This window comes from Tachysurus vachellii, chromosome 19 (genome assembly GCF_030014155.1).
Source record: "Tachysurus vachellii isolate PV-2020 chromosome 19, HZAU_Pvac_v1, whole genome shotgun sequence".
NCBI classification, from domain to species: domain Eukaryota; kingdom Metazoa; phylum Chordata; class Actinopteri; order Siluriformes; family Bagridae; genus Tachysurus; species Tachysurus vachellii.
The window spans coordinates 6,009,588-6,024,432 of record NC_083478.1 but is presented as its reverse complement, the minus strand read 5'-3'; the positions used below and the strand labels follow the sequence as shown (position 1 = coordinate 6,024,432).

The 14,845-nt window shown below is 39.0% G+C and overlaps 1 protein-coding gene across 1 annotated transcript; it reads left to right on the top strand.

Annotated features, from left to right (window-relative positions):
• Positions 1 to 5,451: 5,451 nt before the first annotated feature.
• On the top strand, positions 5,452 to 14,845 carry cacnb3b (calcium channel, voltage-dependent, beta 3b). The gene is made up of 14 exons (XM_060894528.1): positions 5,452 to 5,547; positions 6,632 to 6,751; positions 6,871 to 6,993; positions 7,734 to 7,855; positions 8,058 to 8,113; positions 8,251 to 8,270; positions 9,842 to 9,922; positions 11,516 to 11,574; positions 11,769 to 11,869; positions 12,000 to 12,151; positions 12,237 to 12,332; positions 12,426 to 12,596; positions 13,222 to 13,269; positions 13,431 to 14,845. Exons 1-13 carry the CDS (start codon positions 5,452 to 5,454, stop codon positions 13,249 to 13,251), a joined length of 1,227 nt encoding a protein of 408 aa, XP_060750511.1. The 3' UTR covers positions 13,252 to 13,269; positions 13,431 to 14,845.

Genomic DNA, 14,845 nt, shown 5'->3' with positions numbered 1-14,845 from the left:
TATATTGCACCAGCAAAAAAATCTTTTTGCTGGAGATGAATAAACTTCCCATCAGCCCCAGGAAATCACATGACACAGTCTTGTATTTTCTTGATCACTCGCACCTGTTTGTGTGTGTGTGTGTGTGTGTGTGTGTGTGTGTGTGTGTGCGCAGATGGGTTTCCCCTAATTAACACCCCATTTACGTTCTGTGTGTGTTGTGATTTTTGGCTCAGGTTCTGTTATGTCGAGTGTGTAGTAATAAACAGTGACTGTGTGAGTGATGTGATGTGCTGTTATGTGGTGGGTTGTATGTTACAGTACCAAAAAAATTATTTTCCTATAACACAGCCAAAACGTTTTATTCCTCTTCTACTACAACCATACATGAATGTATCCATGGGGATGGTGGTAGGTCTAATAATCAGAAGGTTATTAGTTCAAATCCCACGTCCATCAAGTTCCCACCATCAAGGTCCCTTAGCAAGGCCAAATGTCATACATATAAATGATATTTTGTCTTGTTTATATTGTGGTTACATTTAATGTTGTGGAAGTCAGTTGCTGTTCTAACTTACACTGTAGGAGTTATAAAAATGTGCTCAGTCATCTGTCTGTTTTTCTTTCTTTCTCTTGAGGCTTATAAAACATGTAACTAAGAATCCACAAACTTCTCCATCCTTTAGGAAACTCCACATTAAAGTACAGGTAAAAAGCCCTGACACCAGAGACTCCAAATATTGTTTAGTGCATTCATGCTGCATGTAAAACATGCTCAAATTTCTGTTATAGAAATGATATAAACCTTGCATCTGAGCCAGGAAGCCTTAGAAAATAAGTCATCACTTCTGACCAATCAGATTGGAGAACTCAAATCAGACTTTAATTGTGTACGAGGCAAAGTAAAAGCAAAACAGAGAGTATAATTCAAAACAGCAAAAAATACAGACAGGCGAAGTGACAAACAACACGTGACCAACAGAATTACACAAAAACTCACAGAACAGTGAGTACTCAGATTCACACGTGACAAGATTACGTGACACAAATGGGCTAATGGGTTATGCACCGATTCAGTATAATCATGACACCGGGTTTTGATTGAAGTGAGTCAATATGAAGAAAATAAGAAAAACAAAGTTGATTTTTTTTTCTTCTTATGATCTTCTGAAAATTTGGACGAAGTGATTGATATATATTTTTAATCTCACGTAAGAATCTAGTATAAGAATCAAGTTAATTAAGCATTGTCTCAGGCACCTGAGCTGTTTTTAATATTTTACTGATATCCACAGCCTGCAAGGAGTAACAAAGGGGATTTTTGGGAAGTTAAGAGAAGAGAAAGTGGAGAGTAAAACAGTAGGAGGAAGAGAGAGGTGGAAGCAGCAGAAGCAGGCGGAGAAATAGCTGCAGCTGTTAGGGCGCTATATTTAGGAATGATATGTGGGTGATGCTGCTGCTGCTGCTGCTGCTGCTGCTTGCTTTGTATGGAGTCGTACACCTTTGCGTTCTGCGGGTCTTTCAGGAACGTCGCAAGGCAGAGGAACTCTGCTGAGTACACACAAGTCAACCAGGATACAGTGTGGCCAAGGTTTAACAGGATGCTCATGTGTATCTGTGCACTGTATGATTAATGAAAAGGGATTTATCCGGACCCGTGAGACACACCGACTATCTCATCTCTACTTATCTCAAATATTCTTTCAAAGTTTATTCAGTTATCAACGGATTCTACTGGGTGCTACTTATCAAAAAAAAAACTATGCATTTCAGATTGTTTTCCGTACCATGAAGATTTTGGACCTCCACTGAGACGAGGCCGACTCTGTGAGGATCCCGAGGCATCTAAAGATTTACCAGCTCTAGTTGGACTCTGCTATACTAAAGAGAAGATAACAACTCCATGTGGTCTTTGAGGACAACAATCTTCTCATCAATTTGACTCATAATTCGATTAATAATAATAATCACACCTCCGGTGTCACCCATATGAGGATGAGGTTCATCCTTGAGTCTGGTTCCTCTCAAGGTTTCTTCCTTCACGATTCAAGGGAGTTTTTCCTCCCCACAGTCACCTGAGTCACCTCAGACTTGCTCATTGGGGATAAATACAAACACATTTAAATATATCTAATATTAATCTTGAATTATTTGTATTATATTAATCTTTATATTATTCTTTGTATTAAAATTTTGTTTTATGTTCTGTAAAGCTGCTTTGAGACATTGTCAATTGTTAAAAGCGCTATAAAAAATAAATTTGAATTGAATTGAACTGAATTTTTCCATCATGGAATCTACAAAAACATGCATTTCACCGTTCAGAATAAATGAGTTTATTTTAATAATCAGCAGTATTGTTTGCTGCATTTTGCTTTGAATTAGGAAACAGGGTTAAAATGAATCCTCCGGGTACTCCAGTTTCCTCCCCCGGTCCAAAGACATGCATGGTAGGTTGATTGACATCTCTGGAAAAATTGTCCGTAGTGTGTGATTGCGTGAGTGAATGAGTGTGTGTGTGTGCCCTGCGATGGGTTGGCACTCCGTCCAGGGTGTATCCTGCCTTGATGCCCGATGACGCCTGTGATAGGCACAGGCTCCCCGTGACCCGAGGTAGTTCGGATAAGTGGTAGAAAATGAGTGAGTGTGTGAGGGTTAAAATTTTCTGTTTTAAGCACAGAATTATCAGATCTGGCTGCTCTAAAAAAGTTATATTCATAAGTGAATTTTATTTGAATATTATTTAAATTTGAATTTTATTTTTATTTTAGAGGTTTATTTGTAAAGGACACTAATTTAAAATGTCTATTACAAAATTATTTGTATTGTATATGTCTGTAAATTTAAACTGAATGGGGGAAAATGGCATTTAAAAATGTAATGTTAGTAATGTGTTTAATATGTGTTAGTATGTGCAGCATTCTAATGTTCTTTATAAATATCAGATTTTTTTGCAAAAAGAATAAATGGCCAGATTTTGCCATTATTGTGCATTTGTGTGTGTGGGTTTTTTTTTCGTGTGTGTATGTGTAAAAAACAGTGCACCATAAATACTTATAGGACCTTTTCTATGAAATTATTTCCTCTAATAGGATGGATAAAAACAAAAATATATATATAAACTACAAATTCTTAAAGCCCTGAGTGTCTACTTTGATATAAGCCATTAAATACAACTGAGAAGTGTGACATGATGAAGACACTCAATCCTGGACATGGACACAACCCCAAAAAAAATTTTAACCTCCAGAAAAACAGTTAAATGAGTGATTTTATATTTTGCAATAAAAACATGAACAAGCCTTAATATTCTCCACAACTGACTTTATTCTGCAAGAGACAAGAAACAAGTCTGTTTGGACGTAGAGAGGAAACTAATGTCCTTTGTAGGTGGTGAAAATAATCCGATCCATCGCTTGATAATACTGTGCTTTATGTTATCTTGAAAATGATCATTATTAAATCTTTATCACCTTTAAATATCGACCTCAACAATATCTTTCATTATTTTTAATCGTTGAAGTGTCCTCCACTAAGAATGTGCGGCTACGAGCTATACATTGAAAGCAGAGCAATGTGCAAAGTCACTGTAGATTAAGACGAGAGAGATACAGAATTTGTTCGACCAGGCAGTTTGTCATCCTCACTGACACGTCATCAATAATACATTACATTAGAGTGCTTCCCAACCCTGCCTGATTAGCGATGCTATTCTTAAGGTTATATAAATCAGTTAAGGTTGTTTCTGTCCGTACTCCAAGCTCTACCTCTGCGAAAGTAAACAAGCACGGTTTCCTTGCTCAGTTCAGTTTCATTAGTATAGCGATTTTAGAATCCGTCACAAAGCAGCTTTGCAGAAAGCTGAGGCTTAGACGTATAATCCGTGAGCCGAAAGCGACAGTGGTGAGAAAAAACCTTCTCTTTACATGATATTAGGAAGAGCTATTCAGAAAAAATGTACTTAAAAGTGGAACCGTGGTTTTTCAGGGCGACACGGGATGAAAGGATTTCAATATAAAGTCAGATCCGAACCTAAGTTGGGTATTGTGGAAAATATATTATCTAGTATGAGACTATTTTATTTTAATTCTGTGTTTATGAGTGTACTCTGTATTTAAAACAAAGACTAAATTTACATACAAAATCGAAACTACATTTCCTACTGTTATTTTAGCAGGATCAAATTAGATGCAATTTTATTCCTCGTCGCTATTAAATTCTTCATTCTGACTGGTAGAAAAGGTGTTGATTCATTTTCAGCATTTTAAACAGCAGCTCTGATAATAGTTCTGATGTCAGACAATACGTACATGTTTTAATATGTTCTCATTTCGGCACTTTATTATAAGGACCATCTCTGCACCGGCTCGTTCGTGTATTCATCTAATCAGCAAATCATGTACTGTAGCAGCAGTGCAATGCATAAATTTATGCAGATGCATTATACAGATGATGTTCACATCAACCATGAGAACGGGGGAAAAAATGGGATCTTAGTGATTTTGACCGTGGCATGATTGTAGCTGCGAGATGAGCTGGTTTGAGTATTTCTATAACCGCAGATCTTCATGAGAATTTCACACACAACAGACTGTAGAGTTTACTCAGAATGGTGCAGTAAAGAAAAAAAAATCAATGTAGTCGCAGCTCTGCAGACCGAAATGTCTTGTTGATGAGAGAAGTCAATGTAGAATGGCCAGATTTCAGCTGACAGAAAGGCTGGAGTAATTCACATAAATGCTCTGTACAATTGTGTTGAGCAGGAAAGCATCTCAAAATTCCACAACAGATCAAACCATAAAGTGGATGTGTTACAACAGCAGGAGGAAGTTTAGGATCACCAAACTGTCCAGCTGAAGACTTAAACGTGGACTAGTCTTATGAATCTTATTAACTGCTAAGGCGCATACACTCACCGGCCACTTTATTAGCTACACCTGTCCAACTTCTCGTTAACGCAAATTTCTAATCAGCCAATCACATGGCAGCAACTCGATGCATTTGGGCATGTAGACATGGTCAAGACGATCTGCTGCAGTTCAAACCGAGCGTCAGAATGGAGAAGAAAGGTGATTTAAGTGACTTTGAACGTGGCATGGTTGTTGGTGGCAGACGGGCTGGTCTGAGTATTTCAGAAACTGCTGATCTACTGGGATTTTCACGCATAACCATCTCTAGGGTTTACAGAGAATGGTCCAAAAAAGAGAAAATATCCAGTGAGCGGCAGTTCTGTGGGTGCAAATGCCTTGTTGATGCCAGAGGTCAGAGGAGAATGGCTGGACTGGTTCGAGCTGATAGAAAGGCAACAGTAACTCAAATAACCACTCAAATACAACCGAGGTATGCAGAAGAGCATCTCTGAACGCACAACATGTCGAACCTTGAGGCAGATGGGCTACAGCAGCAGAAGACCACACCGGTACAAGTGGCCGGTGAGTGTATATGTTTGGATCAGAATTTGGCACTAACAGCATGAATCCATGGACCCGACCTGCCTTGGATCAACAGTCCTGGATGGTGGAGATGGTGAAATGGTGTGAAGATGGTGTGACTTCTTTTCACACTTTGGTGCTTTTACTACCAATCATTCATCACATAACCCTTCATGGCCACAATTTACCATCTTCTAAAGGCTGCTTTCAGCATGATGCACCGTGCCACAAAGCAAAGCTGGTTTCAGGAACATCACAATGAGTTCAGTTTTCTTCAGGGACCTTCCAATCACCAGATCTAAATCCAGTAGATCATCTCTGGGATTTGGTACAACGGGAGATTCACAGCATGAAAGTGAATCTAAAAAAATCTGCACCAATTGTGTGATACAATCATATCAACATGGAGCAGAATCTCAAAAGGAAAGTTTCAAATATTTAGTGGAATCTATGACATGAATGTTTTGAGAGCAGAGGCAGGCCCTCCTGGGATTAGTACAGTGTTCCTAATAAAGTGCTTGGTTAGTGAATGTAAAAAACACAAACGATCACAAATAAAGCAAGAATTCTTTATACAATTTAACAGTTGAGATAAAACTATTCGAATGTTAAATTGCTGTGGTAGAGAGCTAAAAGTAGACCGCATTTTGTTTATAATCTGGATGTATATAGGGTAGTCCTAACATTCTACACACAGTATTCAAGGATTTAGGAACAGTATTAAAGAATTTAGGAAAGTATACAAGGATTTAGGAACAGTATTGAATGATTTAGGAACAGATTCTCAGGATTTAGGAACAGATTCTCAGGATTTAGGAACAGATTCTCAGGATTTAGGAACAATACTCCAGGATTTAGGAACAGATTCTCAGGATTTAGGAACAGATTCTTAGGATTTAGGAACAGTACTCCAGGATTTAGGAACAGTATTCAAGGATGTCAGAATAGCATTCCAGGATTTTCAAACAGTATTCCAGGATTTTGCTAGTAAATTCTAGAAACACAGGAATATTAAAAACATTTCTCCCTCCCACCCGTTGTCTCTGTCTTTCTGTCTCTGCTCATATCTCTTGTTCTTGTTTTCATGGTCTCTCATTTTACTCTTTCTCCGTCACTTTCTTTTCTCTTTCCACATCCTCTTTTCCTCTTTCGTTTGCTTCCATTTTTTCAATCCTCTGAATATTTCTTTCTCTTTCCTTCTTTCTTTCTCTCTCTGGTAGGGTTCGGCTGATTCCTACACGAGTAGACCCTCGGACTCCGACCTGTCCCTGGAGGAGGATAAGGAGGCGTCTCGGCGGGAAGCCGAGCGCCAGGCCGTGCTGCAGCTCGAAAGAGCCAAGGTGAACTCTCATCATCTCTTTACCCTCTCTTCATCCTCTCTTCTTCTTCCTTCCTGCTGTATTACACTGTCATCTGGTTACTCCTTTACTCAGGTAGCTTGTTCTCGTCTTCTTTACAGTCCAAACCTGTGGCTTTTGCAGTGAAAACTAATGTGAGTTACTGCGGGGCTCTCGATGAGGACTGTCCTGTGCAGGGCGCTGCCATCAACTTTGAAGCCAAAGACTTTCTCCACATCAAAGAGGTGGGTGTTTTTTTTTAATCAGCAAAATAATTGTGGGATTATGGGATGCAGACAAATAACAACAACAACAACGATAATAATAATCGTAACCATAATTATTATCATCATGTTATCAATTATCATCAAATGTAAACCTAGCATACAAATGTTACACCCATAATCTTTTATTCTTGATCATTTTTTAAACACTTTTTAAATTAATTAACTGATGTATTAATTGATTTCTTTTTAAAGTATTAAAAAATAAAAGGTTCAAACACAATTAGAAACAAAATAAATAAATGAATAAATAAATAAATAAACCAACATTTATCATATATAAATATTTTTTCTAAATGAACACAAATATATTTATATTGAGAAAAGGACAGAATACAAAGGTTTGGCTTCATGTATTATTCTTATCACTATTCTATATCGGTCACACACATCATTAGAAAAGTCTAGATTTTGTATAATACATGCGGTGTATGACTTTAAATCGTACAAGACTGAGGCAGACGCAACCTTTTTAATGAACATTTTCTTACATTTGCTTACACTGATTCATTCACTTCTCTTTCTCTTTCTTGCCTTGTTCAGTTCCTGTAAAACTCCTAACACCTCATCATAATCCCTTTGCTCTTGTTAGATTGTTTATGACTGTGCATACAAATACACAAATCCTCTGGACTTTTCCTTTATATGAACTTTTCGTTTGATCTAACGGTAAATGACTGCAGTGTTTTTATTTCATGCAGAAGTACAATAATGACTGGTGGATCGGACGGCTGGTAAAGGAAGGGGCTGACATCAGCTTCATCCCGAGTCCAGCCAAACTGGAAGCTATGCGTCTCAAACAGGAGCTGAAAGCTGCACAGAGGTCGGTCTGGATGAACTTGTTACACATCAGCACCTCATAAGCAGCTAGCAGTCCTGAACTGAGAGTAACACAACATACAATAGTTTTCCCCTGGATGTGTTAAGAAGTTAGAAGTGTTAGAAGCTGGATGTGTTAGAAGTTTTTAGATATAACACTCTAATCTTGTGGGTCTGTTGTATCCTTGTTTTTCTACTTTCTGTAGGAAAGCAGGAGGGAATGCACAGTCAGGAGGCTGGAGGTCAACTCCTCCATCATCTGGTAAGAATGCTTCATTTAGTTTCAGAATATCTGTCTAATTATCGCGTTATGACGGTGCTTTGATTCATATCAGCTTTCTAACGGGGGAACAGCCTTTGACCATGTCTGTTCTTGAATCTTTTCTTGCCCTTCAAAAGCCAAACAGAAGCAAAAGCAGGTAGGTTGCTCTATTACAGCTCTATTCATATTGCATCCTCACATTTCCTTCCTCCACAGCACAATAATCGAATTGGGAATGTTGACTTCCCTTTCTGTGTATCCGTTCTGCCAGGGCTTCTCAAACTTGGCATCTTCTACTCCAGCAATGCACTCTGTAGTACTTCCCTTGCTCTCACACACACACCATCATCAACATCATCATCATATCATGATCTAAGGAACTAATTAGCTAATTAGTTGGATGAGTACTAATAAGCGCACTTGATTGACATCTCTTGTCAATCAAGTGCGCGATTCCTTTTTAGGCCACTCAAGCAGAACTAAATAGACTAGCACGAGCAGTGGAACCGTAATTCTTCAACACAGTTAATAAACGAATGAAAGGTTTTAATGTTTTCATTTAGCTTTTTTAAAAAAAACGGAAATTTATATCCGTAATAATCATGTCAGGGGAGAGAGTGGGAAGGAAAACTCCTAAACATGACATGAACACCAGGCTCTTCTCGGTGACACAAATTCTGTTGAAAGGAGACTCAATGTAAGTGTATTAAGTATAAGAATGCTGGGATGAGCACAGGACAGTCTTTAGGATTACAGCAGCATGTTTTTATGTGTAGGATATCTAACTCAGTGGGCACGGTGGCTTAGTGGTTAGCACGTTCGCCTCACACCTCCAGGGTTGGGGATTCGATTCCCGCCTCTGCCTTGTGTGTGTGGAGTTTGCATGTTCTCCCCGTGCCTCGGGGGTTTCCTCCGGGTACTCCGGTTTCCTCCCCCGGTCCAAAGACATGCATGGTAGGTTGATTGGCATCTCTGGAAAAATGTTCCGTAGTGTGTGATTGTGTGAGTGAATGAGAGTGTGTGTGTGCCCTGCGATGGGTTGGCACTCCGTCCAGGGTGTATCCAGCCTTGATGCCCGATGAAGCCTGAGATAGGCACAGGCTCCCCGTGACCCGAGGTAGTTCGGATAAGCGGTAGAAAATGAGTGAGTGAGTGAGTGATATCTAACTCAAATTGGCTTGACTTGAGTATTTTCAGTGTCAGAACAATACAATGTGCAAAGACTTATTATGTTAGTGTACAAACATTTGTCGCATAATAATATTGAATAAGTAACAAATCTACTGAAACCCAACAAGGTTACATTACAATTACTAATTTGGTCACACTCAAGGAAACTGATCATTTGGTAATTGTACTAGTGATGCTCTGGCAGTCTAATGCAAGCTTTACCTACAGTAGGATTAGAGCCACCCAGTTCATGTAAAAAAGAAAAAAGATATAAAGGGAAAAAAAAATGAATTCTGGCAAAGAACAAGTAGATGGTGGAAAGTTGCCAACTATTAATACTTTGTACAAACATATTGAGTGCTCACAACATTTAGCTAATTAAAAAACAGTCATGGATTTAGAGTCCCTGGGGCGTTAATGGCAAGTGGAAGTCAGCAAGGGTACTGGAACACAGCCAGTACACAACAGTACTCTATCAGGCATCAAACAGATGCTCTGTGTGTGTGTGTGTGTGTGTGTGTGTGTGTGTGTGTGTGTGTGTGTGTGTGTGTGTTTCAGACAGAGCACGTTCCACCATATGATGTTGTACCCTCCATGAGGCCGGTTGTGCTGGTCGGACCCTCACTGAAAGGCTATGAGGTACCAGAAATGCAGTTCCCTCATATAAGAAGTAATAATTATACACCTGCTTGGTATTTCAGCACAAATGCCATCTGTATTTGGAAAAGTCATTTCTGAGACACTTTGTGTGATTGTAGATTTTATTGTATGAATCGGAAAGGGATGTGTTTTCTGTGGTAAAATTGTTGTTTGCTTTAGTTTTGAGTTAAATGTTGTAGCATATTACAAAAGTCTATTTAAAAGTCTATTTCTATATGTATGTATATCTGTTAATGGACAAAAAATCTATAAATCACAGTTTCAAGCTGAAGTTAACTTTTCAAGCTGGGAGTAGCGAGAGTCACTGTTCTCTCTACCTTGTAGTAGACTATAGTTCACAGAAAATTGTGCAGGGAAAATAACAATGACTAAGAAAAATCAGAGGAAAATGGTCAGATCGGTTCGAGCTGGCAGGAAGCAAACTGTAACTCATATAATCACTCTTTACAAACATGATGTGCAGGAAATCATCTCAGCATGAACAAAACATCAAAAATTGAGGCTGATGGGATACAACAACAGAAGACCACACGAGGTTTGACTCTGGTCTTTGTCTAGTCTTTAGCTGTAGAGTTTGGGTGAATCTGTGCTCTAGATAGCCTCAGATTCTTTCTCTCAGTTGCCAGGATTGGAATCTGATGTTGTAGTTCCACCAAATGAATCTTTGATGTTTTGTGCATTCTGAGATACCTTTCTGCTCACCACAGTTTCAAAGAGTGCTTACCTGATTTATTATAGACATCCTGTGAAGACCAGTCTGGTCATTCTCCTCTGATTCTGATCTCTGTCATCAAAAAGGTGTTTCAGCCTGCAGACCCTCAACTCAATGTTTCTAGCACCATTCTGCGTAAAATCTAGAGACTGTTGTCTGTGAAATTCCCAGTAGTTTCCAATTAGATGACATTTGATGTAACTTTATCTGAAGCTCTTGACCTGTATCTGCACAGTTTCTTTTGCATCGAACAGCCGCAACATAATTGGCTGATTAGGAAACGTGAATGTGCAGTTTTACAGTTGTTCCTATTTTTTGAGCACCCTTATCTTTTTTGAGCAGTATTCAATTGGGATCCATCTTTTACAGCTTTATGGTCAGGTTACGGATATCAGGGGCACCCCCAAGGGATGGCCAGTGGTGGCCACGGCCACCCCTGTGGCCACCCCTAGTATGAATTTGAATTTGAATTTGAATGCATAATGAAAATTCACAATAGTTCATGAAGTGAAAAACAATCAAATAAAAAAATAAAAAATAAATAAAACTAACTAACTAACTAACTAACTAAATAAATATATAAAAAATGAAGCACACACTGCAGCCACCAAAAAAGATTGTAGAATTATTGACGCCACCAGAGTAGCTGTTTCACCCCCACTTTTTTTTTTGTGCCACACCAAGATTTGCTGTGGCCTCCTCTGGCCACCCCATTAAAAGTTTCTGGGGGAGCCACTGACGGATATCAAATTAATTCTCTTTAAAAAATTAAATCCACTATGACGTTACAATGTACAAATCATTACGATAAAAATTAAAGGTGTACTATATCAAAAACTGTCTTTTCTCCTCCTCTGTAGGTGACAGACATGATGCAGAAAGCACTGTTTGACTTCCTAAAACACAGGTTTGATGGAAGGTGAGATTAACATTTTATGGGCAAGTTGTCATTGCATTTATTGGTTTTATTTGGATCATTGCTTCCATGTGCACTTCACAGTGCCATTAGTTTCTCTTCATGTCAGTCTGAAGGTTCTAACAACAATACACTTGAAATCTTTGATTCTGAGCTGGTAGCCAATAGAAAAACTTGTTTTTGTGTTTTCTTTGTAGAATCTCTATCACGCGAGTGACTGCAGATCTGTCTCTGGCCAAAAGGTCTGTGCTCAATAAGAAAGCCATTGTAGAGAGATCCAACACACGCTCCAGCTTAGGTAAGGGACATTCTATAACTTTGGACTACTAATTTGAAATGGGATAAAAATGAATACATTTAAAGGTGTTCCTTAGATGTTCTCCTTTTTTTATTTGATTAAATTCTCACCTTTGCTTTTTGTTTACTAGCTGAGGTCCAAAGTGAGATAGAGAGGATATTTGAGTTGGCAAAGTCCTTGCAGTTGGTGGTACTCGACGCAGACACTATTAACCATCCAGCACAACTGTCAAAGACGTCCCTCGCTCCCATCATTGTGTATGTCAAAGTTTCATCGCCGAAGGTAGAAGACAGATCAATCAATCACTCAGTGAAAGCCACTGAAGGACAAATGAATGTATACAGTTACTCGATATGTTCACTCATAGGTTCTCCAAAGACTCATCAAATCCAGGGGAAAGTCTCAAAGCAAGCACCTAAATGTACAGATGATGGCAGGAGATAAACTCGCCCAGTGTCCACCAGTGGGTCTTTCAGTATTCTACACTTATACGCATATACTTTTTTCCTGTTCATTTTTGGCTTGGCTTATTTCCTCTGGTTTTGCTCTACTTTAGGAAATGTTTGATGTCATACTGGATGAGAATCAGTTAGAGGATGCATGTGAACACTTGGCAGAGTATCTCGACATCTACTGGCGTGCAACTCACCTGCCGAGCTCAGCCCCTGCAAACCCCCTAATAGAGCAAAAGGTGGTAACCCCACCATCAGGCAACTCCAGCCAACAGGTGATCATACTCAAAAAAATATATCGTTCATTACTGTTTATTTTGTCAGTAAAAAAGGATACAAAATACTACATGAAAAATGCATCTGGTTTTCTCCAAAATTATAACATTTGTTAATTAGCAGTTGAGATAAATAATAAACGTAAATGGTGTAGATGAGATTAAGTAACTGTCCGAATCCTGAAATCACTGACCATATGGACACTGCTGGAATTTCTTCACCCAAAGAAAACAATTTATGCTGTGTGTACTGTTGGGTTTAAATCTGAATACTGATACAAAGCTTTAACAGATAGAGCTACAGATAGTGGTGTTGGATTGGATCTAACTGTGGAGGCAGGCAGGCAGGCAGGCAGGCAGGAACAGATTTAAAGCAACCGTCCTACGCACACCTCTACCTTTAAAGCATTACATCATTTAACAGTGTGCATTAGGAGTATGCAGTATTACAAATAATATGCTATAAGCATTTTTTTAAAGGTTAAGCAAGATATTTGACATTTAATTTGCAATATTTTAAAGGAGGCATTCATGAATGATAACCAACTAAGTAAATTTAGCTCTTGTATAAGTTTTAGGATTCTTCTGTTCTCCCAGCCTCTCATTCTGATATTTTCTTTCCCAGTTCTCTGAGACACAGGAATTGATTGAATGAGTGCTGTCAACGCCCTGGGTAGGTACCTGATTTCATTGCAGTTCTTCAGTTTCAATAATGCATTTTGTTTCTGTAGCTTCCCTGTGTAAGTATAGAATATTGAGCAATATAAAGCACTGCAGCAACATCAGGCTATGCTGGTGTGCTCATGTACTGTACTTAGTGCATTCTATCCTCAGCTTACAGTACAGGTGGTGGAAAGTTCCAGTGCTTCCCTCGGTCCGTCTCTCAGAGGTCAGCCCCTCTCGGCCCCTGTGAATGGAGCAGCTGCCCCCTGAGGGGGAGGAGGATGGAGAGATGAGGATATATTAAGATGAGGATGAACTCCACCAAACCGGGCACACAGAAGGCACCACCTCGATCCGTAACTAGCACAGCCATGCGTGCCCCGTCTCCACAACTCAGGACCGCGCCACTGCAGCACAACGTACACATACACAGATGCAACACAATACCTTGCAGCACACATTTAAGAGCCCTATTCGGATAGGATTTATTTTACGTGGGGCGTTGATTCTTTACAGGTGCTACTCAGTGATATCTTATTTTTGTCCTGATGCGCAGTGTTGGTTTGTTTCTCTGTCCTCACCTCAAATTCCAGCCAAAAATTCCTACTGGTCTGGTCATTTTAGTGATAAGATATTTCTGCAATTTGGGCTTTGGTGTTGTAAAACGTTTTTCAACCATTTGTACATGCTTCTATGTGTGTTTAGTGTTCTATGTGCTGACACACAGCAGTCCCTATTAAAGGATACATTGGGATAGGTTCACCAAAACAAATCTAGCAACCTTCACTGGTAGCCCATCAAAAGTAAATTAAATCATAGTATAATGACTCAGACCTATTCATATTTATATCACAAGGAAAGCTATAAAACTTCAAATTATTTTCGTGCCAAAATATTATGACATCAGTTTATAATTGTAACTCCACATTATAACTACTAGTAAACAAATCCTCTACTGCCGGTGGCATATATGGTATCCCTCAAGGATCGGTCCTCTGGCCACTTTTTTTCACCTTATATATGCTTCCCCTTAGCCAGATCATCCACAAACATGGTCTTAGCGTTCAGAGTTACACAGACAGATTTATTAGTATTTATCTCAGTACAAGGTCCACCAAAGCTTTTCCTCCCACCTCTTTAACTGAATGTATTCATGATTACATGATATAAAGTCATGGATGGAAACCATCTACCTTAAATGAAACCCTTACTTGTTACCCATAAAACCCTTCTATTTCCACTTTGACATTGTTTGAGTCATATTAACCCATTTACAAATCTAGATCTAATGCTTACAACACTTACTTAATACTTACTTCTCACTTACAAAGCATTACATGTGTCTTGTTCTGCCTTATCTGTCTGAGCTGCTACACCCCTACACCCCTGCCCAGACTCTCAGGTCAACTACTACTGGTTTGCTAGTCATGCCCAAGACCAGACTAACATCAGGGGAAGGCAGATTATCCTCCAGGACCTTCATGACTGCACTTACTTCTTTATAAATAAATTCTTTCTTCACCAACATATCTTCCCTTCCTTCACCCAGTAGGATAATGTTTTGTTAATATATACATTTATTTGTA